General features: G+C 39.8%; 1 protein-coding gene across 3 annotated transcripts in view; it reads left to right on the top strand.

Moving 5' to 3' along the window:
• The window catches only part of LOC148056647 (uncharacterized), a 190101-nt gene that overhangs the window by 64524 nt on the left and 97729 nt on the right, over nt 1-27848 (top strand). For all 3 annotated transcript variants that reach the window (XM_087748396.1, XM_087748397.1, XM_087748398.1), the window contains exons 5-8: nt 11386-11552; nt 12688-12847; nt 13684-13792; nt 19482-19627. In XM_087748396.1, coding sequence (XP_087604522.1) covers nt 12751-12847; nt 13684-13792; nt 19482-19627 — 352 coding nt within the window. In that variant the 5' untranslated portion in view covers nt 11386-11552; nt 12688-12750. The remainder of the gene's footprint in view (nt 1-11385; nt 11553-12687; nt 12848-13683; nt 13793-19481; nt 19628-27848) is intronic.

Genomic DNA, 27848 nt, shown 5'->3' with positions numbered 1-27848 from the left:
TGAGATACATGGGTAATCTGTAGGGCAGCAAACTTTGTATCTTTTTGAAATTATCTCCAGATGACATATTAAAATATGTCAAAGCATACAATGCAACAACCTTAAGCTAATGCTAGATTATAGAAATACCGCTTATTTCATAGTTAAAGAAAGAAAGAGAGGAAGTTGGTGGTCCACTGAGATTTATGCTAGTCTTGCACCTCTGGTAGCCCTGGTTTCCTTTCACTTATTTATTTAGATACAAAGCTACATCACATGCTTGTGTGAATACTTCAGAGCCCTCTGCTAGGTATTTAAAATGCACTAAAGCAAAAGAGAACAAAGGCCAGTTAATACAGGGTGAAGGGATCAGGTGCGACAAAGACCTTTGGAAAGGTACTGAAGGATGGGAGTTCAGTAGTTTCATTCTTCATCTCTTACTCATCTGAGTAATAAAAAGAGTGCCGCTTTTAAATGAGGCCCAGAACAGAAATTTCAGTGGATGCTGTGGGTCTGACTTGCAATGTGCTGGAAGACCACCCGTGATTGAAATGGCATGCAGGTACTGAAGGTCAGGAGTGGAATGTGTTTGTGGAAGGATATGAGTGCTCGGGACTATGTAGTCTTATTTGCCCAGCCCATTAAGGGGCGTTGTGAGATTAGTCAAAGTCTGTACGGGTCTCTGAGGGTGTACTTCAGGCTGAGACTGTGGCTCACGGGCACAGCTATCTGCCAGAAGGATGCATGACACAGGGACGCAGGGGTGGGCCGCTGATGTCAGTGGAGCTATGGTGGATTGATGGGTGCTGCATGAAACCTTAGGTCAAACTCTGCTTAGTGTAAGCGGCTCACTTGCTCCCCTTCTCAATAAATAGACCCATCCTGCAGTAACAACAAGTTTTAAAGAGAAAACCGCACTTTTAACAACACTGGCTAGACCTAGGAACGGAGAAAATCGTGCTGTTTTAAGTTTGAGGACTGGGGTGGGGGGGTCTGTAACAAGGAAGGGATTCTGCTCATGACCATGGAAGTGTGAATTTTGCATGTTAGGCTCCTAGACATAGTAGCTCTGACTCTTTATGCCATTAACAAAGCCGATATGCTTTTTAACTTTAAAGGATCTTATATGTGAGTGTAAATTTTTGATTTCTTGTAGTTTTGGTATTTACATATTGCAGTTACTAAAGAAAATGGGGCCAATTACAAGTATTTGGCAGCCCCAATTCATAAATTTCCTTGCTTCTCTATTTTTTCTATCCTAATTTTATTTAATTATGAGATTTTTTTTAATTGTTCTGTAATTACCTAGTCCTGTGCATTATGTAGAAGGATGTTGAGAGACATGTGATTACAAAATCAGACTGCTGTGTGCTGACATTTATGGCTTTCTCTCTCAGCACTAGCATGAATAGATGCTAGATTTTCTCAAGCTAAAGTGTAGCTGGAAGGTTTCTGGTAAAAAGCAATTTGCATTTTTGGATAACAAACAGAAAAAAGGGCAGATACAATTTTCCAACACCTGCTCCGGTTTTTAACTTCTTCCATTGAGCCTCTGTATGGTTCAGAATTGTTTTTTTGCCTTTCACTGGAATGCCTAAAATTGGCTTCTGACAGGAATAAAATGTTAGAATAATTGGATTCTGTCCTTTCTTATTATATCATTTTCTGTTTCAATCCATAGAAAAGATGTTTCTAACATTTCCTGAAAAATGTCTGTCAACGTAAGCTTTTTCCATCTGCTTTTGGAAAATCAGAATATTTTATAATTATACAATCATCGTGCTCAAGTTACTTGTTTTCTATTAAAACATTTTGTACTGTTAGAGGTGTCATCTAAGAGAGATTTAGGAAAAGTTAGAATTAAAGGTCACTTTTCTGTCTAAAAGTTGCTCATAGAAAAAGATAACTAAACAGACTTGCTCTTTTGAGAATGATGTCAGAATTTCCCTCTAGATACCCATTTTTTTATTAACTTATGGTGGAATTACATCACTCACCTTAAATATTGAGTAATAGAAGCCCTCGCTAACTGGTCCATAACGCTGGTTTAATGGATGAACTCTCCACTGGTTTCTCAAAACTACTATTCCAGCTAGGAGCTGATACATTTGAAATGAATTTGGACCATTATGTGAGAGGTTGCCATGAGTAAGGGTCTAGTTAAAATAAAACTAATAATCAACTAATACTGTAATTAGTATCTGTTAAGATATTTGAGGCTGAGATAAATTTTAGGGGGATTAACTTGATCTAACATACTTTTTCAGTTTTTAACTTCTATGATAGTTTGAATTAGGAAGGAATGAATAAACCCATAGGGAAAAAAAAATCATCTGAACTGAGAAAAAATAAAAATAAAGTAGCTCATTTGAGACTCGTCAGAAATAATGCTAGCATTGCTGTGCTCTGCTTGCTATTTATATTCTTGCATGTATCTGCTTAGCTTCATGATAAACACGTGAAAATTGTGAGTGCAGTCGAATAGTGAAAGGGCAAGCTCTGGTCCCATCTGGGATGTGCTGGATGCGTTTTTCGGACGGGGCTGTATTCCCCAGTCGCAGGCGGGTGCGGCGTGCAGGAGTCTCTGTGCAGCCCAGCAGGGTGCACTGCACTAACATTGCTGCAATCCCACTAGTGAAACTCTTCAGCAATTGCGGTTCCTTCCCAAGGGGCTTTGACTAAGAGCGCAGCTGCATGATGAACGTGCTTACAGTAGGGCACTGGCAGGTTAAGAAAACACTGACTTATGTCTGAAAATGGTTCTAGGGTCAACTGCTACCAAGACGTGAAAAACTAGCTCTGGAGAAGTGGCTGTGTCTGAAGGAAAATCCTGCGGTACGATGCCAGGGATTCTGTGAATTATTAGGTTTGCAGTATGTAAACAATATATTTTAACTTAGTTTATGTGTGTATGGCTCACTCCTGGAAGAAGCCATGACTCCCACTGGCTTCAGTGAATGCTGCAAGTGCACAGAGCCTCTGTGGTTCATAAGTGCTGTGTTCAAAGGATAGTGAAGCTCTGGATTAACCCTTCCAAACCCAGAATTCCTGCAAAAGCGCTCCTACTTTATTGTCTCGGGTTTGTATATACAGGCATTTACTTAGGTGTCATCATTCTCTGCATCACTCCGAAACAGTTTTCATGTGCAGAGAAGCCCTTACTCCTGTGCGATACGTGCGTGCGCAGGGTTCAGCCCTGTGTTGCATTTGATTGTGTGTACATATGCAAATTCTGTACTTGTCCAAGAATCTGTATCAACAAAGAACAAATTCTTATATTACACATAGAAAAGTTGTGTAATGGAAACAAAACCCTAACTTGATAATTAGGTTGGATTAGATCCCTGTGCTCTAATGTTGGCAACACAGATTAAAAAAAAAAAGACTGGGTTTTGATTTTAAGAAAAGACAAGTAACCTTTTCATGGAGCTTATGAGATCAGCTGGTACGGACTGATGATTCTCTTGGCACGAAAGATGTGTTCAAGGGAAATGGGCGTGCCCATCCTTTCGCATTCTAGCCTGGCAAGAGATGAGTAGTAGTCTGGTCCATGCGGTGACATCTCACATGTGTGGTAACTTTACATTTTAGCAAATGCATTTTGTTTTCATAGATCTTCTGTTATTGTAGAACATTTTGAGGAGCCATGTTGTTGTTTTGTTATAAAGAGGAACACTGTAGTTAACCAAGAGTATAATATATGAGGGACAAAGATGGGGGGGGGAGATAGAGGGTCATACGAGACTGCCTTGCAATACTCTCTTCTTACACGTTTTGCTCCTTAAAATGTTGCGGCAATACTGAAGTCACAAAGCAAGCTTTTTGCTGCAGTATGCAGGCTGTATTGACACAAGCTAGGGAATGAAGCCACTAAATCAGGTGCATAAACACTCTTGCTTGTCTCTAGGCAGAGACAGGGACAAAAATGCACAAAAAAACCCCGTGGCTGGAGGGCCGGGCCCAAAGAGTGGTGGTGAATGGAGTTAAATCCAGTTGGCAGCCAGTCACAACTGGTGTTCCCCAGGGCTCAGTACTGGGGCCAGTTCTGATTAATATCTTTATCAATGATCTGGACAAGGGGATCGAGTGCACCCTCAAGATGTTTGCAGATGACACCAAGTTGGGCTGGAGTGTTGACCTGCTGGAGGGTAGCAAGGCTCTACAGAGGGACCTGGACAGGCTGGATCAATGGGCTGAGGCCAACTGTATGAGGTTCAACAAGGCTCAGGGCCGGGTCCTGCACTTGGGTCACAACAACCCCATGCAACGCTACAGGCTGGGGGAAGAGTGGCTGGAGAGCTGCCTGGCAGAAAAGGACCTGGGAGTGTTGGTCGACAGCCAGCTGAATATGAGCCAGCGGTGTGCCCAGGTGGCCAAGAGGGCCAATGGCATCAAGAGGAAACAGCCTCAAGTTGCACCAGGGGAGGTTTAGATTGGATACTAGGAAAAAATTCTTCACCCAAAGGGCTGTCAGGCACAGGCACAGGCTGCCCAGGGAAGTGGTTGAGTTCCCATACCTGGAGATATTTATAAGACAGGGAGATGTAGTGCGTAGGGACATGGTTTAGTGGTGGCCTTGGCAGTGCTGGGTTAATGGTTGGACTTGATGATCTGAAAGGTCTTGGTATTCTTAGAATAAGTTGGATGGAAATGGTTGTATATGCTTTATTCAGATGATGAGTGAGATTTGAAGCTCGTATTCAGTTTTGCCTTGTGTCCAGATGTCAAGGTTCTGCTTGGTCTGCTGTCTTACGTAATGGGCAGGGGAGCGTGGAGAAAGAAGTTGCAGCTCAGTCCATGGGACTGGAACAGGTAGCTTCTAACAGGGCTGCGTCCAGCCACTGCCTGCATAGGTGGAGAAGGCTGTGCACCACATAGCTGCTCCCCTCCACGTGATCAGCCGTGCAGCGTCCAGCAAAGTACTTACGGTAAAGGTTAATTTGTCCTGGTTTGCCAAGTGAGACTTGAAGGTAGGGAAAGTATAGGCAGCCAAATAACGATAGGACATAGTAGCCCTAGCTGTTCAGAGTGGAATGACGAGGAAGGAGAGTAGAAAACATGTATCTAAAAGATCAGGTGTGAATTCAGACACATGTACTGAAGAATTTCTCTTATGGAAAAAAAGGAAAGGCAATGCTGGTTTCTATCTGAAGGATGATTACGAAACCAGAGATACTGATAGGGCATTTGTTGTGTGTGTACTGTGGCCGTATTTCCTGGAACATGGAGGAACATGAATAATTAGTATTCTCGATTATCTCAATATTTTTAGAACTCAAATCGGAGGAAAGATAATAAGGAGATTCCTTTGTGGAAGTGTTTATACAGACTGTGTTTATAGGGGTGAATAAAAATAAATAAAAGCACCAGAAATGGGAAAATTTCCTAATGCTCTTTCACCTCAACTGAATCCATACTTGTCAGGGAAGGTAAGGCTTAAAAAGGAAACCCTCTGGAAAAGTTTGAGAGCTGCTACTTTAATCTTCACCTTCTGAGAAGTTTCAAATATCAAGAGCAGAGAGAGAGAGAGAGAGACTGAGTCTCTAATTAGTGAAGGAGGCAGGTAGGACATTAATTGATTTGTTATGCTACTTCTGTGACCTGTGCTGTGTTTGAGAACAATAGAAGAGCTGTAATGTTCTTCAACAGCATAGCAGAGCTTTCATGCAATACCAACTTAGAAACCTTTGATCACAAACTGTTGCTGTAAATCTGTAATTTTTATAATAGTTCTTTTTGCTACATGTATTTTAATTTTATTCATTTATTCTTTGTTTAGGAATTAGTTTCACAGAGTTGGGGCTACTTTCTCATTTTACACTGTGTTTGGAAAGTCCTGAAATCAATGTCTCTTCTAATAGCGGTATAGTACAAATCCAGTAACATTTGTGAGAAAGTGGAATAATCTGTTTTTATGTATGATGCAGGTCATTATAAACCTGAAAAATAAGAAAAGGGGAGAAAGAAGGTGAAGAAAGATAGAGGAAGGATTTATTTTTATCTGTCCTGGATTGCCATTTAGGGTCAAACTTACTGTGTAACAGTGTCTGTCATGGCTCCACAGTCCCAAATTTCACAGTGAAACATTATACTGTCACTGCATAGTCCTTTGAAAGTTGCCTTCACTAAAGGTGTTTAATAGTGCTAAGAGTTTAATCACTGATTTAGAACCAAAGAGACATATAATTTCAAGAGAGTACATAAAAATAAGGCTATAAAAGCAGTGTACGTACTGTGACAGTTAATACCAAAAACTATTGGCTAACAAAAATGTGTGGGCTTGGGCATAATTTAATCATTTAGCTGATTGTTTGTTGTGAAGGAGAACAAAAGAACAAGAAGGGTGTCTCAACTTCTATACAGTCCTAGAAGCAGAAGCATTGATTTAGAATTTAATGAAAATGTGCAACACGAACATACAAACCTATTGGAGGTCTCAAAAAAGAGAGGGCCAAGAGCTTTTATTTGCAAACAAAAGGTCCTGGCACTTTGAATGTAATTCCTGCTGATACTTTTTAACATTTTTTTCAGAGAAGGACTGCTTTTCCAGCAGCCAATTTAAAAAGGGATCGGACACTTAACCTGAGTTTCAGACAAAAATTAGATATCTGTTTGTCTAGGTTCCCTGTGTAGCCAAAAAGGAAAGACAGAGATGATCCATCACACCATGAGAGAGATGGCTGAGATAATCAAGATGTAGCGCCCTGGTTAGATGAAGTTTCCTTTGCAAGTGCCTGTCCAACATCATAGTCCAATGGCAACAGAATGATCTTGGATCTCTTAGCTAAGCTGTGAACGTACAACAGCATAATTGCATGGTAAAATCATTCAAGTAAACACTGTTATCTGGACATGTCACTTTGGAGGGGACTTCACCTGAGACAAAGAAAACCATTTTTTATTTGGTAGAAGAATGCCCAGATAGGGAAATGGGCTTGTTTATTTGTAATGATTTAACTCAACATCTGCGTAATGAATAAAATTTTAACTGTGGGACAAGTCCATATATCAAAGCAAAGTGTTGCTTTTCCTGAAAGGCAGTGCTTCTCATCTTTGGCCAGATGGCTTAGTGTGCTTAAGAGCTTCAAGACAGTCTTTCTTTGTAAGCGCTGGGGTTTTTTTTTGACATAATATTACCCATTTATTCTTTCCTACCTTGAACCGTGCTTGTGCCTGTCATTATGTAAGATATCCGATTATGTCGATGAGCAGTTTATGTAGACTGAGGACTATGTATATTATGTACAGAATTAGGGAATTCCTTACATAATTTTGATACAGGAAAGTACAAGTGAAAGACTGATATTTACATTTTCTGGAGAACACATTTTTCTATTTGTTTATTAAGCATCATTCTCTTTAATTTCATGGCCCTCTGTCTAGTAGAATAGAAAATAATACGTGTATGTGTGTGTGTAAGAATATCCACTCCTACTCTGGAAAAAAAAAACCTTCAGCCAAAATAAGTATTTGACTGTTTTGCAAGATAATGTCTAGCATGATGCAATGTCAGGCACCTGGTGCAGTCACATCACCATTGGTTTCAGCTTTTCTTCATGACTAACAAAAATTAGGCAACATATTAAAAAAACAAAACAAAACAAAACAAACCTGTAGACCAGATGGTTTGTTTTTGAGAACTGAATAAAGTGAGAGGTGAAGTAAGCATTTGACAAGAATGCACAGGGAAAAGATTAATCATCACTTCATGTTCTATGTCCAAAACGATGGTGTCTTTGCTTGTCTGTGATGTCTGATTCTGAATAAGACAACAGGCATTCCCTTTAAGAGACACCCAGACTGTCCCTCTGGAGGAAAGCTAGTATTGTACAGATGTAAACAGCCCGCATAACTCAGAAATCCACAACAGAAAAATTTAAAAAAGTATTTACATAATTGGATCACAAACTACCATGATGGCCTGCAAAAGTTAACTGATGAATTGTCTGAAGTGCAGAATAGAACATGTTTAAATAGTTAAAAATATTGGTCATCTCATTTTAAAGGTCATGTTGGTTATTTGTGATCATTTATTTTCAATAGGATTAGTAGGAACATCCTGGAAACACGCAAGAAGTTTGCAAAATGTATCAAGGCTGGGCAAGTAGCAAGCAGCACCTTGACACTGCAGCTGTTTGTTCCGAATTTTTTAGCTGTGTGCATGAAATGACTTGCGCGTGATGTGTATGTCTGAAACCATCACTGTGTATGTTTTCACATACGTATATGCTAAATACATGCAGAAGCTTGTATGCATGTGATATACAAACAGAGCACTGTATTTGTAAGCGTACTCATGTACTTCTTTGAAAGTGACTTAATAAACATTTTTGTTGTTGATCAAGTAGCAAACACTGGAACAGAGGAATATACAAGAGGACACAGGCATAGAAAATTATAGATATACATTCTGTTAGCCTTTTCCTTCACATAAACATAAGGTATGCATAATATGTTGATTTTTTTGCATTTTAATGACTGTGGTAAGTATGGTATACCAAACCATAAATTAATTTTACAGTCACATTCTAAAAGCCATTATCAAAGCCCTACTACATGTCTAATAATTATTTTCATAGTTGGACCCTGATATAAGTTGATGGCTGTATGGTAAGAATACTTTTGTTAAATACTATCCTTTTGTGGCAGTTTCTTCTAAGGACCTGACAGCTGGTTATTTTTGTGCACAAAAGATATTAAGCAAAGAAAACAGCTCACATATATGCAGGTAGATACAACTAGTTCCTGATACACACACAAACACACTACATTTGTATATGTATATGCATGTGTAAATTGTATATAAGTACATCATTTGTCACAGATATAAATTTCTGATTTTTTATGTCCTGGATTTGTATTATCTTGTAATATTCCGTGACTATTTGGTATATTAAAAATCTGTTGTGATATTTCGACTGTTAACACCATAACAAAAGCAAACTTCTGAGTTTTCTCATTGCTTTCAGGGCTACCAGCCCTCATTTCACATCCTGTTTTGTGGAAAGAGAGGCCAGTTTCAACAGGTTTGGATTTCACATGTGGGAGAGAGAAAAATTAGTAGTTCAGAGACTGTTCAGATAAGCCTGACCTTAATCGACACAGTGGTATGTTAGTTTCTGCTCAGTGAAGGAGAAAAAGAGAGAAGCAATATTGCCAAGTGCTTAAAAATCATGACGATTTCAGTTTAGATTTTCTACAGATGACTTAAAACAAGAGACGTACAAATTTCTACAGTTAGGTATATTTTGTCTGAGTGACCTCACATCAGATGTAAAAAACAAGAAAATTGTTTTCTAGCTACTGGGATACTTTTTTCCCTAGGGCCCAAGGGCTACGCAGGTCATTCCTCACGCACCGTTGCTGCTAATAAAGTGGCAATCTCCAGGTAACGTCCCGACGGCTACCTGTGCAACCCGTTGTGCCGTAAGCACAGTCACTGTTGAGGGGGTTTCTGCTTCTGACCCCGCCACCTCCTGTCACTTGCATGGCACTCAGATGGTCACGCTGGATGGCTCAGCCTTTGATTAAAAAGAACTTGGGTTTGCTTGTTCTGTCTTTCTGGATTAAACGGGGTTTGCAATTGCTTAGTGACCGCATTTGCTTTCTGCTGCTCAAATAACTCTGACAGTTAGAAACTTAAGAATGATCTCCAGGTATAAGCTTCTTACAGGTGCGTGTGAGTTTTGGCAATGGCGTAGGAATTGCCTTTGTTCATCTAGGCTGGCACTCTGCCTCCAATAGTGGGAAAAAGGTGCAAGAAATATGACAGTTGCTAGTTTCAGAAAAACTCTCCCATTATTAATTAAATTAATTTGAATTAAAATGAATTCAAAATTCATGTCTGAGAGTTTATTTCCATTCTAATTCTTCTCCTGAGGTTCAAAAATGTTTTATTTCTTAGTAGTGTAGTTCTTGATGTTGGTGTTGCTGAAATATTTGGTTCTTTTTGTATATAGCTATACTGTTGGTCCTAATTATGTCACGGAGCATTAGGTGCTCATGGAAGAAACAGATAAACATATGCTAGGCAGCAGCGGCAGCACATGCTCACCATGCTATCCAGCCAACATTCCTCAACTCTGACCTGAGGACCACCTCTGGAGATAAGAGTCCCTTCTTATCAGTGAGTCCTCGCTTTCGCTGCCAAGACTGTTAGCAAAAAGGACATTCAAAGCCAGCAGTATGGTTTTGTACGGCAGGGGCTTGTTCACCAGAAACTGTTCTGTGATTGCTAAAGTGATTTCATATACACCAGCAGAAAATTTATATTGTGACATATTTACGTTCCCACTTCACCTAGGGCTTGAACCCCGAAGAACTGGCAAATTATCAATTCTGTAACTCGTTTGTTTCCTCAAGACCTGGCCCTCATATAACTGTTTCTATCTGAAATGAATCGCATGCATACTAGCTACACTTTGTAAACCAGTAGATCTTATTACCACTTTAAAGATGAAACCTTAGAACTGTTGAATATTTTCTAAAAATCAAACAACATTTGACTTACTGTCTCTACTTTTACCTACTTGACATAGGGAGTCAAGTTATAAAATTAAAATATTCTTCATGTGACTAATGATTTGCCCGAATCGCAAATATTTTTTTTCCTTCACAGATAGCTGGCATGGTAATTGCTGGTTTTCAGTTGTCAAAAAATCACTACCATATAGTCAGAGGGGTGGCTGAGAGACCAGGTGTCTTAAAAGTTTTGGTCCTGCAGACTTGCTCTTTAGTAGCAACATAAAATAGCAGCACAGGTTCTTACAGTGACAAACCATCCTGACCGACTCTGCAGACAGCTCTTTCCATAATGGTCATGAAAAGATTAAAAATTAGTTGATAATTTCTCAAGGAATCGGTCTGTACTTTCCAGTCATGTTTGCTATCATTTTCCTAGGATGACCTTAAAACATTTTATGATTTTATTTCATGTATCTGTCTGAGTATAAAACTATGCTCATGCATCATTTAACACTCCTCGACTGAGAAAGTCGATGTTTTGGCAGAGCTGGGTGTTAACGTATTTATGGATGGAAAATTTTGGGTTTTCATTATATCAGTAACTCTACAAGATGTGATACTGGGATTTTGGGACCTAATCTCTTGGAAAACGATGGATGAGATCCAGCTCTGTTCTTGTTAAGCTTTGAAAGAAAGGCTGACGCTTGTGGCATATGCAAGTGCTGTTTAGTTGTTTGCTTGAAACTGAAAGTCTGAAGAACAAGAAAACCAACATTTTTAGCCTGGCTCCAACATATGTATTCATAAAATATCCAGATTCTCTTTATATTTTATTTTTAAAGTAAGACTGAAATAAGCCTGAATTTTGAAATATCTTTCTCTTGGAATAGGATGCTATGGAATAGTTATTTTTCCTGTTGTGGAATATTTCTTGTCTTACAGCCTGCATCTGCGGTCTCACAACACACAGAAAATAAATCCTGATGATGTTAAATGTTTGGAGCAAAACTCGGACAATTTCACTTTTGCTATGGCAACATGATGGGCTATTTTCTGCTTTCCCTAGAAGCTTGTTGGAATTTACCTTGGAAATCATGTAAGAGCTTCAGGTTTGTACTTCTCTATATGTGCTCTGTCTGTGTATTTTACAGAAAACATTCATCCTGATTTGCTTTGGCAATTATCTTTGTCTTTCGCCTCTTCTGCATAAATTAACGTTTCACTGTACAATAACTAGAGATTAGCTGATCGAAACAGCGGCCACCTTTCTACCCTCTGTGGGCCAAAATCCCGTGGGACCTATTTCAAGGTACTGCTACAAGGCCGAAGCGGGGCTGTAGCCTCGTTATGCTGTGAGACAGGGAATTCCACAAAGCCCGAGGTCAGGCAGCTTTGCAGGATTCTTCTTAATGCTCCATGGCACTTTGGATCCAAAAGCAGTAAATCCCAAGTTTCCCCCTCGTGGGCATTACAAATGATGGCTTAATTTACCAGCACTAAGAAAACTCTTTGTTTATAACAGTTTTTTTTTTTTATTATTGTATAACAGAAAAATACAAAAGCAAGTCCTACAAGCTTTCCATTTAAATTTTTAAAACAAAATGAGCTGGCCTCAGTCTTTCTACAGCAGGCACTGTCAAGACAATTCCATCTTGAATACTTTATGTTTTAAAAATATTCTGCCCAGAATATATGTTTTTAAATTTTGATTGGTCTTTTTAAAGTGATAGGCATCTGTTGTTGAATATGTTGAGATGAACAAGGAAAGTCTTTCCTGCTAATTACGGTGTTAGCACGTATGTCACATTCAAGATTTATTCCCCTAATTTGGGAGGTAGGTAAATAAAGAGATAGATTCTCCTTCTACTGCCAAGAGAAGGACAGAGATGGAATAGCAAGGTAGACCCAGGTTTTGAAGTCAGTGGTTCACAGTCTAAAGTTCTGCGCTCAGACCACTACATACCATTACATTTGCAGATACTGGTTCATTCACCCTCCAGAAATCTAATCATTTTAGGATTTCCAGTGTTGAAGTTCACAGTTACATTAATTACCATGCAGAAGTCTGGCTATATCAAGACAATTAAGAGATATGAAGAGAATTGGTGGAAGAGTGAATCAGGGGTCATGGTCTCATTCAGTATACAGCCAACCAGTGCTCAGTCTGATAAATGAAAACAAAATGCAAAGCTTGAGAGGCGCCAAAAAATATCTTAATAAATAATGAGAGCTTGTACGTTTCAGAGAGCCGGGTTTTCTTGGCAACACCAGGCGGTAGTCATTTCTGAACAAACAAGATTGAAATTAATGTCTCAGTGCAGCAATACTGGAAGCCTGTTTGACGTGCTGCACAAAGACCATTTCCGACGCTCTCCGCCAGATGAATTTCCTCCGTGTGCTGGAGGTAGGCAGAAATGTGCTGCATTCACAAGATGTGCCTCTGATGCAAGATCGGTCTGTGCTCCAAAGGCATCACTTGCATCGATGAGTCCGTGGGACACTGCCAGGGGACACCTGCTTTTTAACTAATGAGGAGCTGGCTGAGTTTTACCTGTGCTCTGGTGTTCAGGGGCACTGAGCCCCGTGTCAGTGGGGTTTGTGTAAGTTCAAGAGTTGTAAAAACAAACAAACAACAAAAAACCAGGCCTGCAGGTAATAGCTTTCTGCAGGTATGATTTACAGGTGCCTGCAGCGTATGTACAGCAGCTTATTCCTGTATGATCTAGAGAATAAATGCATTTGTAAAAGAAGCTGGCCTGGGAAATGCCTCCGTAATCAGAACTACCACCAGCCAGCTGATGCTTACAGAAGAGCTTTGCCACAGCGAGGTATTACTAGTGGCGTCTGTAAAATGGAAACCTGAGGCACAGGAAGCAGGCAGTGTCGCCTCTCAGCTCGTTCATGTGTAGTGGTGGTGGGCCCACGCTCCTCTTTTAAACGACGCTGGGGGAATTTTCCCTTCCTGTCACCTGTGGGACACTCCTCCCTACCCCCTGCAGCAGCAGGGCTCGGGGTGGGCAGCCGGAGGGGCCCTGGAGCAAGGGGCCAGGAGTGGAGCTGGCTTCACCTTCCTCTGTACTTGCTGCCCCCGGCAAATGCCCTTCTCCTGCCCCCAGCGGCCTTCAAACGCGGGTTCCCACTTCTGCACTCCTCACCTCCATGCAGCTCCTCCTGTCCCTCAGCTGCCAGGGGAAGAAAACAACAACAGGTGTAAAATTAACGCTTTCTCCTTTTTTACAGCATTGTTGCAACATCCTTTTCTGCCCGTTGGCTTAAGGGAACTGGGCTGCTGTGCCAGAGCTGACTGCTTTACCTTTTGGGACCTTGTGCTGTGCTCCCACGTTAAAAGGTTTGTTCGCTTTAAGAAAGCGTGTGCCGTCATTGGGAAGGAATGTATAAAACCTGGTGTCAATAAGCTTAATTGGTGTGAAGGCCTGATTGGGTTTGGGGGGAGAGGTGTAGATATTGCCTCCTGCTGAACTCTGTAAAGAGGCCTGGCAGCTTGGCTTTGCTGGAGAGAGTTCCAGAGCAGGGACCTGAGGTGTGTGAGTAAAATCCTCAGCTGAGGGCTGGAAGGAAAAGTGCAATTAGTGGTGGTCTTTTACTGTTGCTGATGGCAGTCGGCTCTGATATACTGAGTAGAGTTAATGCTGAAATGCATGGAGGTATTAGAGCAGAGCTAGGAGAGCTGGTGGGTCTGGGAGGAGAAGCTTGAATTGTGAAAGAGAGGAGGCTTTCTGGATCTGGGATAATTTGGGATTCCTAGGGAGAAGCTTGCCAGCTGAGCTAGAGAATCCTGGTTCCTGCTGGTATGGCTCAGCCTTCCTAGGAAGACACTTCAATGTGCATTTGATTAAGAAGAAAATGGGCAGAACAAGTGGAAAATAACAGTACATCCCAAAGAAAATTCCAGTGGGCAAGAGCTGTTAGTTGGTTTCAGATAGAAAGGCTGGGCTGTTCTAAGTGATCCGCTTTTTAGAGGTAAGCGAAAGGGGTACAATTGTACACTTCAGGGTACAAGAAATTAAAGGGTAGCACAGCTGCTAAAAAGTTAAAGTTGATGTATTTGCCTGTATAAATGCAGCGTGTTTGCCAGATTCTGCAGTTGGATTAAACTCAAAGCATATGTTCTCTGACTTTAGGATTATCCTACACTGGGCGGCATCCATCACTTCTGCTCTCTCCTCAGCGAAACAGCTGAAGTTCTGTAAACTAGTGGAATTGCACACCTGAAGTCCAGCAATCCTTGCACCGCTTTCAGTTCACTCCTTAAACTTGCTTTGGTCCTTTGTCCACTTCTTTCCCTAGATAGATTCTTTCTGATTTCTTCCTTTCTCTTTCTGATGTCTTTACTTCTATTGTCTTTTCCTTATTTTTTTACCCCTCTTTCAGTGCTGAGCCATGACCCTGTCACTTGTTCAATGCGTTTCCAGATAAAGTACCTTTGTTCTCCCTTTTGCTTCCTTTACGTTTTGTTTTGGAGAGGCGCCTTAGAAGCACCCCAAAATAAATCTAACTTTCTTCTTTCACTTGCACAAAAAGTCAACAGCAATAAGCTTCTGGTTTCCTGAGATTACTTCTGTCTATAGCGGTCAATACTTGTTCAGTGTTTCCTTGCTGTTTTCATTCTTGTTTAGATTGTAAGCAATTTGGATCAGAGACCTGACTTTTTATTACAATTACTGAAGAACTAGGACAATTAAATCTTGGCTTGTACTTAAGGCTCCTAGTGAATCCTAAGCTGTTGATAACAATTCAGCAAAGTGAAATTCGTCTTCCTGTATAGGGTGTGTGCTACAGCCAGTGTGAATCCCTAAAAAAGATAAGTATTTACCAATGAAACATATACTGATGACTTCAGGTTGTCCACTAATCTTTGTAATTGGCATGAAAGCTAGGATGGCTGGGAGTCAAAATCCTATCTTTTTGGCTTTGCGTGTGTTCTGCTGATTACCTGCCTAATGAAGTAAGAAGGCAGGGCAATCTCTCTGTGTCATCCTGCAACCATGTCAAGTTATTCACAAAACCTCTCTCTGGGAAAGCAGGTTGGAAACATCTAGGTGAAGATTTTCTTTTCAGTATGAATTTGCTGCTTTGTGGAAACCTAAGGATGTTACAGGAGGAGATCAGTGTCAATGAATTTACTACCTTTAAAATAATGTGGAGAAAAAAAAAAAAAATGAAGTCGTCCATGATCATTCTAGCTGTTTCCAGAATGAAAGACTCCAAGCCTTCCTCTTGAAAGTGATACTAGTTGCACCAAGGCAATTACAGAGAATATGCTGTTTACATTTAAGTATTTATGCCATTTTTGTTTGAGTCAATTTTGAGCTATGAAAATTTAAGACTTTGAATTTTGTTTTGTTTTTTTTTAATAAGAAAAAGTTTAATTCTGCTACTTAGTAGAACTGGATCTTATGAATTCTACTAAACAGAGTGGCGAAAACTAGATTTGCTGCAGTTACGTGAATATACTTCTTTCAGTACAGGAGCTTATTCCTGCCAATGGGAAACTGTCAGCGACATCGATTTTTCTTCTCTGTTCTGGTCTTCTGTTTTGATATTCTCAGACTGATTTGTCTCATCTGCACCTCTTTTCAAAAGCTGCTTTACCAAAGCTGTCCCTTGTTCCAAGCAGACCTCTCTGTCTTTTTTTGCTTTGGGTAAGGCCATGTCCACAGTGTACTGACTTTGAAGATTGCCGTTATTTTAGCTACCAGCTTCAATACAGGAGATGAATTATAGCCATCCTAAAGGAGTGGCAGGAAATTGCAGCATAACTGGGAGCTACTTCCATGTTATGACCGTGAGATAATGGCTGCTATGATAGGTAGTGTACCTTCCACATGCAACTGAAGCTGTGGCCATATGATGTTTATGTGACCCTCCCTCCCATGGTATTCATCACTTCTGATCCAGGGGAGGCTTCAGATCCAAGGTGGGGAAAAAAGAAATGCACAATTAGGAATTAATTATTACTAAATTTAAATTGATGGAGAAAAAAATAATACAAAATTGGTATTAAAGGCTTAGCAAGTACAAGCACACTATTTAGATACCATTCTCTCCAAGTAACTGTCACATCGTTAGGTTTTTTCAGAGTCCAATACTGTCTGAGACTCTCCTGAGCAGAAATACTTTAGACAACAATCATGGTAAACAGGTTGCAAGTCTCAGCTCCAGGAGGGTGTGCTGTCCTGCAGTAGGTCCAGACTGCATGCTGATTATTCCAGATCTGTATAACCCCGTGATCCAAATCCCCTGTACCACTTGGTCATTGGGTTAGAGTAGGATCCAGAACTGAGTGCTGTTGTACCAGCAACATGGCTAGTGTTCGCACGCATGCAACCTTCAGCGTGGGGTTTTTGCAGAGATATAAATTACAGTTCATCGGCCGTGAGTCTTGGGAGCTGAGTTCCCTGGGGACTGATTGCCAGGGGCAGGGTGGGAACTGCTGGGATCTGTCCACAGGAAGCGGAAAGAAATCAGAAAGCAGCCAAAAAACTGGGAGGAGCAGTCAAGAGCATGGCCCGGAAAGGTAATGGCAAAAGGACTCCGCAAGATGCAGGGCAGAAAGCAAAACTGGAAATCGTGTATGATTAATCTACTTGCTGTTTTCTCATTGTGTTGTGGAAACTTGACTTTATAAACTGAATTGCACCAAAGAAATATCTGGTTTGTATTATCAATCTTAGTCTCCAAATGGAAACAAGTCAGATCAAATGTCAAGATTTTTTATTCTTTTAAGTGCCATCATGTTTTACTACATCTTTTGATATGTCTCATAACCATTTTCTTTTTCTTCATTATAAATTGCTCGTTTTGCCAAAAAGTGTTTGTTACTGGATCAGAAAAGCTTGACTGGCTAGTAAGGAGGGAATTCTTCCCAGTAAATTTTCCTTCTGGATAGAGCGCGCCTTTCCATTGGAAAAAAAGAGAAAATTTCTGAGAAGTGTTCTGAAGGACAGAAACAAATTTTAATCTAAAGAATATTTATGGTTTTTGATAGGGAAGGAAATTTTATAATGCACAATATTACAGAGAAATTCAGATCTGTAATTCACACTTTAATACAGATACAATATTAATGTTACAGACTGAGGTACTTCTGAGGTTTTTCTGGACTGTCATTTCTGAAACTGCCTAGAGAAATGGAAAGACTTTCTGATTTTTGTCAGTATAATTATACGGCTCTCAAAGGATTTGCTCCTGTTTTCACCAGTCAGGAGACAAGTGGTAGACTCACAATACACAACAAATAAATTCCACTTCCTGCCTTCAGATCTCTCAGTCAGAGAGATGGAGAAGGATAATGGAAAAAAGCACTCAAACAAAAGAGTGAAAGTCATGTTTGGTCTTTTTGGAGAAAATGAGAGTGGAGCCGCTCTGATAGGGGCTGTAATAAGAGTTGTTTCAAAGGGGAGGGGTGGCAGGAGGTGGGACATTCACTCTGGCAGATTTTGATTTAAACCTGAACACAATGGTGAGGCACCTGTTGAGAGCTGAAAGCTTTTCTAGAGATTTTGGTGCTAATTGTCGCCTCGCAGCTGGAGGATTATGTGTAACCTGAGCAGTTAGCACTGAAGTTCTTATAGCAGCCTTGACAAGTATTGAAGGGAAAAGTTCCTCTTTTTTCTACAGTTAATACCACAAAATGGTGTTTTATAAAGTTTGTCTTTAATCTTACCTTGCCGTGATGCCCATTCAAGATAGAGGACTACAATCTGCAAGTAAAGCCACTGTAAATGCAAGGATGTTGTTTTAACTTCAAAAGCGACTGTAATTCTACTAAATATTATATCATATACAGAACTGAATCAAAGCTTCCATTCTCTGTGCTATAGACCCATGTGGTTTTTTTTCCTCTGTATTTCAAAAATACCTTCCATTGTATAAACATACTTAATCTAAATTGATCCTCTGTTGCCTGGAACTGCGGAGCTAATAGAACAAATGAGAGTTCATTTTATGCCTATGTAAGACTCCATTCGCTTCACTGAGCCGTACTGGGATCAGTGTTTTTGAATATGATGTGAATTCATGCTTTTTTTCCTTGTCACAAGAAAACAGAAAGCTGGTTTCATGGTATCAGCCTTTTATCAATCATCTGAAGACAGGCAATAGAAAGCATGCCTAGGGTAATTGTAATTGGATGGCATACAGAAGGAAGAGCTGCACATCATGAAATTAGACTCTTAAAACCTTCTTCTTCTTCACTTACTCATAACTCAAAGTAACTGTGGAAGTTTCTCAAGGTTCACATTAAAAAGTGGTCATAGATGACCAATTAATTCAGTGCAAATTTGGAGTTCTTAATTTACTATTGCCTAGACTCTTTAACAATAAAGAAATAAATAAAAAGTAACCTTTTAAAATACTTCTTGCATGAGCACTGCAACATATGTTCTTGGAGAACATTAGATATGAGCTACTTTACAATAAAACCAAAACAGTTGCATTCATTATCTGCTCTACTTTTTCCTAATGTAATCAATCTGTATTAAAAAGTCATTGTGGAAAATGAGAAAAATAACTAATGAATATTGTTTCCTCCAAAGTTCTGTCTTTGAAAGATGTTGTGCACATATACAAGATGTAACTATTTGTTAGGAGTATGAGAATTTTGGCAATGTTTAAGACATTGCAGCATTGGATTAAAACACTAAAAAATTGCATTGGACTATCTTGTCTCTCCCCTTGATAACACTGAATTGTTCTCTGAAGTTGCTTTATTTTCTGTACCATACAGAAGTGCTTCAATTTCAGGACTATGACTAGTTCAGCTCCTGTCCAAAAAAAATTCTGGATTTCAGTAGTTTTCTATTCATTTGCTTAAAAACAAGAACTACAAAAGAGAAAGTTTTTATTTTTATAAGCCAAAGAAATAGCATTGGGTTGCATATGTGACAGAACTTGCACTCGTAGCCTGAACACCCTGCAGGTTGTTTTTTTTTTTTTTTTTCTCCTTTGTAAGGTTTTCAAAAGGGAAAGTATCCCAGCCTTTACGGCATTAACTAATATTGAATTATCTTATTTAGGTTCAAACCTAGTAATGAAGACACAATTTCTGCAGTGAGGGTGTTGACTTTTTACAACTTACTGATGGAGAAAGTAGTAGCACCTGAGAATAATGAGTACCAAAGAAACAAAACTACTGCGTACTTCAGCTGTGGCTTCTACAAAGGTAAGATGCAAATCCCTCATCAGAAGTGAAAAAGTGAAGAGCTTATCTTGAACATTTCAGTGAAAGAACCATAATTTCTGCAACTAACTTAGTGACTTTTTTGTTTGTTTGTTTATACTATTTGGAAGGGTAGAATGCATTACTTGTAGTTGTCATCCAGTGAGCTCTAAACAGCTTCCTTGAAAATGCAAAAGTTTTCTCGTTTGACTGCTTTATTTTATTGTTTGTGTTCAGTAATTTCCAGTGGATTACTTGCAACTTGCTAAATGGGTAGACATACTTTCACTGTTCACATAAAATGGAGTATTCTTCAGTGGGATAGTGATAAATCAAAAGGAAAAAATCATTTCAGTATGGAAATTACATCAACTTGTATTATTTTAGCTCAGCACGGTTGCAAATATAAATCTACTAAAAAGAACCAGCAAAAAGATACATATATATACACAACATTTTTAAAAGGCATAGTCACTTGCCTGTATTGAAAGCTGCTAATCTATAGGCCTGGAAATACTTAGAACTTTTGTATTTTTGAACGATTGACTAACTCAAAAAAAAGAGTGGTGAAAGGAAATCTTCTTGTTGAAGAAATGTAAAAGTAAGATTTTTGGCAGGCCGCTTTGGGTGATGTCATTCTACAGAATGTGCTAAAGTCTGTTATTTTACAGCAGGAACTGATTTCTCAAGGCAGGCAGAGTCTATGGGCACTTAGTGTTGCTCTCAACTTTAGCCAGCCAAGATCTGTGCTTTTTTACACCTCGTTTGATGGTAATAAACCATGTACGCTTTTAAATACGGGGCTGAAAGGCTTTTTTCATATATATACACACACATATATGTATCTATATATGCTTGAAGTCTTCTGCACACTATTTATTGTGTGGGTTTACCTCTTGGCTGAAGATACGCTCATTGCTAGTGTGGAGTATTCGTTGCCTTCTGTACTGGGTTCTGGCAGATGAGAACACTAAAAGTAGACTTGCATTTGGGAAGGCAGGGAGAGCCTTTTTCCTTCCCGCCCCCCCCTACTGCCAGTTCCTTGTGAGGTGACAATTCCTTGCTGTTTCTCCCCAGATGCTTGCTAATACTCAGTCAATAGGATATCAGAGTAGCTCCAGTTCAGTGTACGTTTGCTTTTTCATGAGTGAAAATAGGTCTCGGCTCTGAACCACGCTAACTTGAGTGCAAACCGTTGGTAAACTGCAAAGAGCTGTACTGTATGTAAAGCATTCAGTAGTAAAAGGATTAGGTTCTGTTGAAATTATCCAAGAGGGAGCATGAATCGGGTGGTCTTTGGAGGGTTTAAGGATTGTCCTGTTAAGGGCCAATAAATGTAGTTCACTCGTGTGCTAACATAAGGGAGTATTTCTATTTGTTAGACTTTATGTGACTCCTTTTATGATACCACCTGCTCTATCCCATCTATTTGGACCGCTGAGCCTAGTCATGTAGTATAGGTACTTTAAAACAAAATTGTAAAGAATACGGCTAGTAGCAGAGAATACCCGGGGCCTGATTCTGGAGAAATTTTTTGGACTGCCAAGGGAATAACACATCACTTGGGATAAATTAGACTGGCCTTACGATTATTGCATCTGAAAGAAAAAATGCTGAGTACCTTTCACTTAGATTCTTTTCCTTTTGCATTTTACTTCTGGTGAGAAATACCACTGCGATAGTCTAAGTTAAGTCTTTTGTTTCTAGGAATATATTAAAATAACGTTTTATTAATTGAGATTTCGGTGTCTACTGTCTTCTGACCAGGTTTATTTCTTATTCTTGTTTACTAGCGTGAAAGTATTGATTTGGTACCTAGTGGTGCAGGGGCTTTCTACATCCACTAAGGAAAATCTGTTTGATTAATGTCTGGAAAGGAAATCCATTAAAGCCTCTGAAGTTTTATGAAGTCTTATGAAGTCTTATTGCTGTTAACAGAGTATTACTTGTTCTAAGCTTGGTGGACACTTCTTACTTTAAAAATGGCATTTATATAATGTTATGTATTCTTAAGATAAGTTGGTTGGTCCTGATACTAATACTGAAAAGACTATTTTGGAAGATTTGTGTCTGTAGGCAAATTACACTAACTCTTTGGCTGTGGAATCACAAAAGAATAGCAATTTTATTATAGGCACACGTGGCTCAGCTGCCTATTATTAAGTTTGCCTGACACATACCATCAGAAGATGTTTTCAGCTGCTTAATATATTTCCAAATATTAACTATTTGGGCTGACATTTTGCATGCTAGTTGTCCATTCGACTCTGATTTTTTTTTTCTTTTTTTGTATTTTTAAAGCGTAAGCAAAAACAGGTCTGCCAGTTCTGTGCCCAAGACTAAAGAAAAATGTTATTTATTTAGTGCTAAAAAATTCTAGTGTGTTCTGGGGTTTTTTTGTTTGTTTCCCCCCCTCATGTTTTTGTTTTTAAATTCTAGCAGTTCTTTGTTCTGATATAGAAAGCTGACATTTGCTTTTGTGTTAGAGATGTAACCTTTCCTTCTCAGTGAAAATCTGCAGATACTTGGCCAAGCTGTAAGTGTGTGTTGTCCCCTTTCGTAGCGCTATACATCAGGGATGGCTCTATACTGTTACTATCAGGTACTCAGCTCAAATGGCAGAGGTCTGTGTGGTAGATGTAAAGGCTGTAGCTGATGATGAATCGTGCAGGTGCCAGTACGATGCCACGTGGGAGACTTTGTTTTTGTTTTGTTTTGGTTTTTTTTTTTCAGAATATAACATTGAAAAAACATTAAGGTTGCAGATTAGAGCACATAAAAGTTATAAAATGCTAAACAAAACATCTTCCCGTCCCCTTGTACGTATGTGTGCTTTTTGGCGTACATACATTCAATCTACCTTTTTTTTTTTTTTTTCTTCCATGACTGATGCTCGTTAAGGTGCCCCTGAGGGGCCTGCTTTGAGGAAGAGACTGTGCAGATATTGAAGAGCTTAGTTTTCTGCAGGGTCCTTGCCTCGCTTTTGGCAGCTGTTAGAATTGATGGATAGGCCTGACGGGGGCTGCAGAACAGGGATCATCTCTTGGTAGCGGGATGAACACTGTCATCAAGAAATCAATTCCGTGCTGATGCCGACCATCGTGGTGTTTTGTGTCGCTAGGTGAGGCGTACAAAGCAAAGTGGTTGGGCTGTCAGAATTTGCGTGGTGGTGGCTTTCTAGGTACGTGATTTGAGGCTGCCACATACAAGTGCTAAGAAAGGTGTACAAGTCTGACTAGAGCAAATCAACAGGAGCTATGTTTTTGATATGTAGGTACTCTGAAAAATATGGTCCTGGGCATCTTGAATCAGTTCATTAAAACTGCTGAACATTTTTGACCTTGCTATGCTTCAGTGTCTTGTTTGAAAGTATCACTCATTTAAGTGAAGTGGTTATGAAGATTAATTAGGGTACATGAAGCATATGTGGTGGAAGGCGTAGGGAATCCTTCTATAATGGTGCAAAGCGTATCAGGACATTGATTTTTGTCCTGAGGGAAGACTTCAGACAGATTACAGCAGAGGAAGTCTATGTCAAGACTTGAACAATGGAGATAAGACAAAAATTTGAATAGTTGTTCTTCACATCCTCCATTTGAGTCCTGGATAAAGAATGGTTCTCGGATAATTTTAAATAATGTTTAAAAATGGCTATAAATGCAAAAATGGTTTTGGCAATAGTGAAAGTTTCGGACTTCATAACAGTGCAAAATTTTAGCTGATTCTGTTTCAAAGTAGTTATCAATACTCTTCTTTGGTACCGTGAGCCATTTAACGTTGGATATACTTGTCAGGTGCTGAGGGTGTGATTTAGTAAGGGACAAGTCCCTACCAGCAGGGTCAGTTCCCAGTGCCACGGGAGTACTCCTTGGCTGTTATTACCAAAGTAGAAGTTTGGAGCTCTGTGCCTGGTGTTGTCCAAATACCTATACTTTTTAAATGTGATTAACCTCAGCAAGTCTGAATTAACAGAATGGGAAAGCATTGTTTATGTTACAACTGCTAGACCTTCCTAATAAAAAATAAATCCATGTATATTTGAAATATAAAAGGCTTAGTACCTAATCGCAAAATGTAAACAGTAAGTATAATGGAGGCGTCTGTAATTATTTCATGTATTTCTTTTCATGTGTATGGTCATATATATGTACGACGTGTCTGAATGTTTCAATGCATTCTTGAAATACACTCTGCCTTCTGCAAATTATCTCAGTAGCAGCTGCTGGCTGTCGCGCAAGCCAGGCATGGTGGGGTAGAGTAAGATTCTTCCCTTTTCTCCATGAGGCATAATTTTATTAGGCTGTATTGTAAATCATAGGGATGCCTGCTGAGTACGCTCTGCAGTTATGATTTTTTTGGTTATTGCTGAACAGAACTAGGATTTTTTTTTTTTTTTTTTTTTTTGCTTTAAAGTTAAAGCTTTCAAAGTTCAACTGTATTGAGCTATTTGTATGTGAACAACTGGTAGTCAGAAGAGATATTAGCACTGATTTGCTGGAAATGCCTGTTGATTGCTATCTAACAAAGACCCAGTTAAACTCGGGAGTGTCGTACGACAACCTCAGGGATTTGTAGGTTATTACACTAAAAGTGGGGACGTAGACACACCTTCAGCCAGGGGAAAAACTGGAATCTACTGCCCAAGGAAATACGAACAGTGTGAAAACGTCTTAACAGAATTACTGAATAAGGTAACTCACATTTTCTGCGGGGAGGAAACGTGCACAGGGGCTATTAGCCTAATGCAGCTGTGGGCAGTTGAAGGTCCACCCTTACTCCCTTGTAGAAGTGTGTCTGTGTGTTTTACCATATTGTGCAACCCATGTTCTTCCTTTCCATTACAGGACTAACTTGGTTCCCCAGGATTTAGTCTTTCTGGGGGTCTTGTTTTAATTTCACAATGTAAGGTATTTCAGGGGCAGAGACCGTATCTTATTTATTGCTTTTATGAGTCATTTAGTTCATTTTTGGATGCTTGACAGATAACAATGTGTTTGATTGCATCATGTGGTATACCAGGTCTGTAGGAAAACAGACTTTCAACTCTCTAATGAAGTCTGAAGTTTGATTTACTGTTTACTCATTCGACAGCGGATGCTAGCCAGAATTCAGATCATTTAAATTCTATGAACTGACTAGGCCAAAGGCAATATAAAATCAAGTATCATCGGTGTACATCTAATAGTTCACACAATGTAACGCTGTCTAGATTTTCATCATTGATGTTCCTGGACTAAACACGGAGCACTGGATAGAAGAAAACCTGGCTGGATTTCAGCTGGAAAATACTCATAGTATCTAAATCTAATACTCATAGTATCTAAACGTTCTATAGAATAACATGTTAATGGTTGTCATTTTGCAGTAGTTCTTGTACAATCCATGTTTCCCAGTTGTTGACCCCTACTGTAAATAATCTGAAAAAATCTTCCCCCCCTCTCCCCTTCCCCCTCCCCCCTGTAATTTGTTCTTGTGTGGGCTTTGGAAAGCTGTAGTTGTGGAAACATCAGCAAATTAATTCCTAACAGAAATAATTGAGCTGACAGCTAAAGAGATGCTCACTTTCTCAAGCACTTAAAAGAAAAAAAATTGTTTTATTTTTAGTCTCCGTTCTTAATTTTCCCATTGAGTGAAGCTGAGTCTAGTACAGAACGTTATGCACTGCTGGGATGCTCTTGGCCAGACCTGGGGACATGATGTTCAGTCTAAACAGCAGAGGGAGGAGTACTGTATTCTTTTTCCTCCTCAGGAACCCGACAGTATAGTTCATAAAAGACATAGTTGTGGGGCACATGTCAAGCCAAGTAAATTTGATCAAGTCGTTGCTTGTCGTATGAGCAATGAACCCAACAACGTCCATGGATGTAGAGTGTCAGAAATGCAAGGTACGCAATGCCTTTGGTTAAACTCTTGTGAAAGAAGCGAGTTAACATGTTTTGTCTTACTGTCGTAATGGGGTTGCTACAGTTTAATTAATTAGAGTAGGTGCTTTGGGATCGAACTCTCCAATCATTAGTTTCAAACACAAAAAGATGGTCTCTCTGCTTGGCTTGGTTCCTGTGGACTAATGCTGCAGTGACAAAAGCCAGCATTCAGGTTGGTGCTAACCAGTGCTACTGTTAGTTCCAGAAGAAGAGAGGACACAAAGACAGAGCTTCGTTCTCTCAGATCAGGACTATAATTAACTTACTGTAGCTTACCAGCCTACTGTCAATTGGCTGAGCTGTGGCAAGTGAACATGAGCGTGCTTGAAGGCTGTCATAGGTGGGTACCAAAGTGTATGGGGATGGCTTTCAGCAGATTTCCCTTTATGAAACTAAATAGGAGAACCAGAGCATTAGAGGCTTCCCCTCCAAACACAAGCCTGCAAAGCAAATGCGTGTGGAATGCAGCTATGGGCAGCAGAATGTCATTGTTTGAAGGTGAAAGTGAGGAAGAGGATGGAGGGAAGTGGCAGAAGGGAGACAACGGATGTAGTCATAAGAGCTCTGGTAGGTAAGAAGGGAAAGCTGAGAAGGAAGGAGTGCCTGGGAGCGAATGCTACCTAGAAAGACGCTGGAGTTGGTGAACAGACAACTACTCTTTATTCCTGCTGCATGTAGGAATACACAACTTCATATGATCTTTACGAGTGGGGAGGGTGTGCAGTAAAGATACTTGGCTCTATCAACGATTTCCTGTCTTGATTCACTCAGATGTCTAAGACCCTGAAGTCTGCCAACTTATTTAGGTCACAAAGAAGAAATGATAATCAGGAGATGCTTGAGAAGCTCAAAAATTTCCAGAAAGTATTATGACTAAACTTGGAGATTTCATGAGGAGAAGTAGAATAATGAGTAAAGTTTTCCCAGAAAGGACCACAGAGTGCTTGTTGCAGTGTCTGGATAGATGGCGAAACCCAGCTATAATGCATCAGTGCGAAATGTTGGGGACAGATCTGTGGTTCCTCCTGTTAGTAAAGAAGTTCAGTGGCAAACAGGAGACCAGAGACTTCTCAGGAGAGATTAGCTATGTCAAAGGGCTAAGGAAGTAAAAGAACTTAAATGGGATGGAACATTTATTGAACTGTTTTGGTAACGAGGGGATTTCCAAGGGGGAGAGGTCAAATTGGTCAAGTCCAAATAATGCAAAACTGACTTAATGTATTTGATTCTAACCTGTATCATATCTCAGTTGAATGGCTGGACAGAGTCACCCAAGTCAAGCAATGCTGCAGAATTTACTCTGTGAAAAGGCTTGTGCCATGTAATGCCGGCACTGGCTATGGGTTTTGAGGTCAGCCGTCAATTTCAACATAGCTAAATACTAGCAAGAGAAGTGGGAGACCAGCTGGTTAGGTCTGATTCAGTATCTTGCAGCTTGAGAACTTCCCATCTTGCCACCTTCCTTTCTAGGGAATAGGTGTCTAGCTGCTGTTGCTCAGTTGCGTTTTGACTTCCAGAGCAAGATCAGGAAGGGGACACAAAAGGTGCCCCCAGGAGACCGTAGAACTTGCCACTGGATTTTAACCGTTCCTTGGAGAAGTTAGAAGAAATTGTCGTTAATGAGGGTGATGGAAGCTGGAAACTATTTTTGTACGACTTTGTCTTTTCATACCTGATCCTAATCCAGCTCATGATGCATGTGAAGATTTACAGAAATAATCTATTGTTTGTGAAAACAAGGAAAAGTATCAGTCATGCAAAAAATGGAAGGGAACAGGTCAGTTAGATGCTATACCTGTGGGAAAAATGGATTACTAGAACAAGGACTTCTACAAATACAGAGTGAGGCAGAGCAAAGTGTCACAAACATGCAGCCCTCTCCCAGCTCAATGAAAAGACAGCAATGAAGCTCAGAAAGCAAAATTCTGAGATACCAGTACCAATACCTTTAGTTAAGTGGCCAGTTAAATACCATCACTGAGGGTTAAACTCTGAATGTATAATGAGATCTTTGCTCTATATGGTACTAGTTCAGCAAGAGTTACTAGGCTGGAGCATCCAATACTACTGAAGAGAAGTTCCAAAACTGAGTTATCTATCTAATTGGCTTCAGATAAAGGCACTGTCTGGGGACTTATGCCCATCCAACACTTGAACTGGTTTTCAAATGGATTTCTGGAATTTAAAAAGAAATCTTGGTAGCTATGAAAATGAATGAATGAACTGGTATATTATTATGACTAATATCTTCATAAAAATTCCAGGTATATTCAGGCATTAAAAGCTTCAATAACGTGGCT

Source organism: Nipponia nippon, unplaced genomic scaffold (assembly GCF_047370975.1).
Source record: "Nipponia nippon isolate SJK-2023a ecotype South Korea unplaced genomic scaffold, ASM4737097v1 scaffold_12, whole genome shotgun sequence".
In the NCBI taxonomy this organism is placed as follows: Eukaryota; Metazoa; Chordata; class Aves; order Pelecaniformes; family Threskiornithidae; genus Nipponia; species Nipponia nippon.
This window is presented reverse-complemented; position numbering and strand designations above follow the sequence as displayed.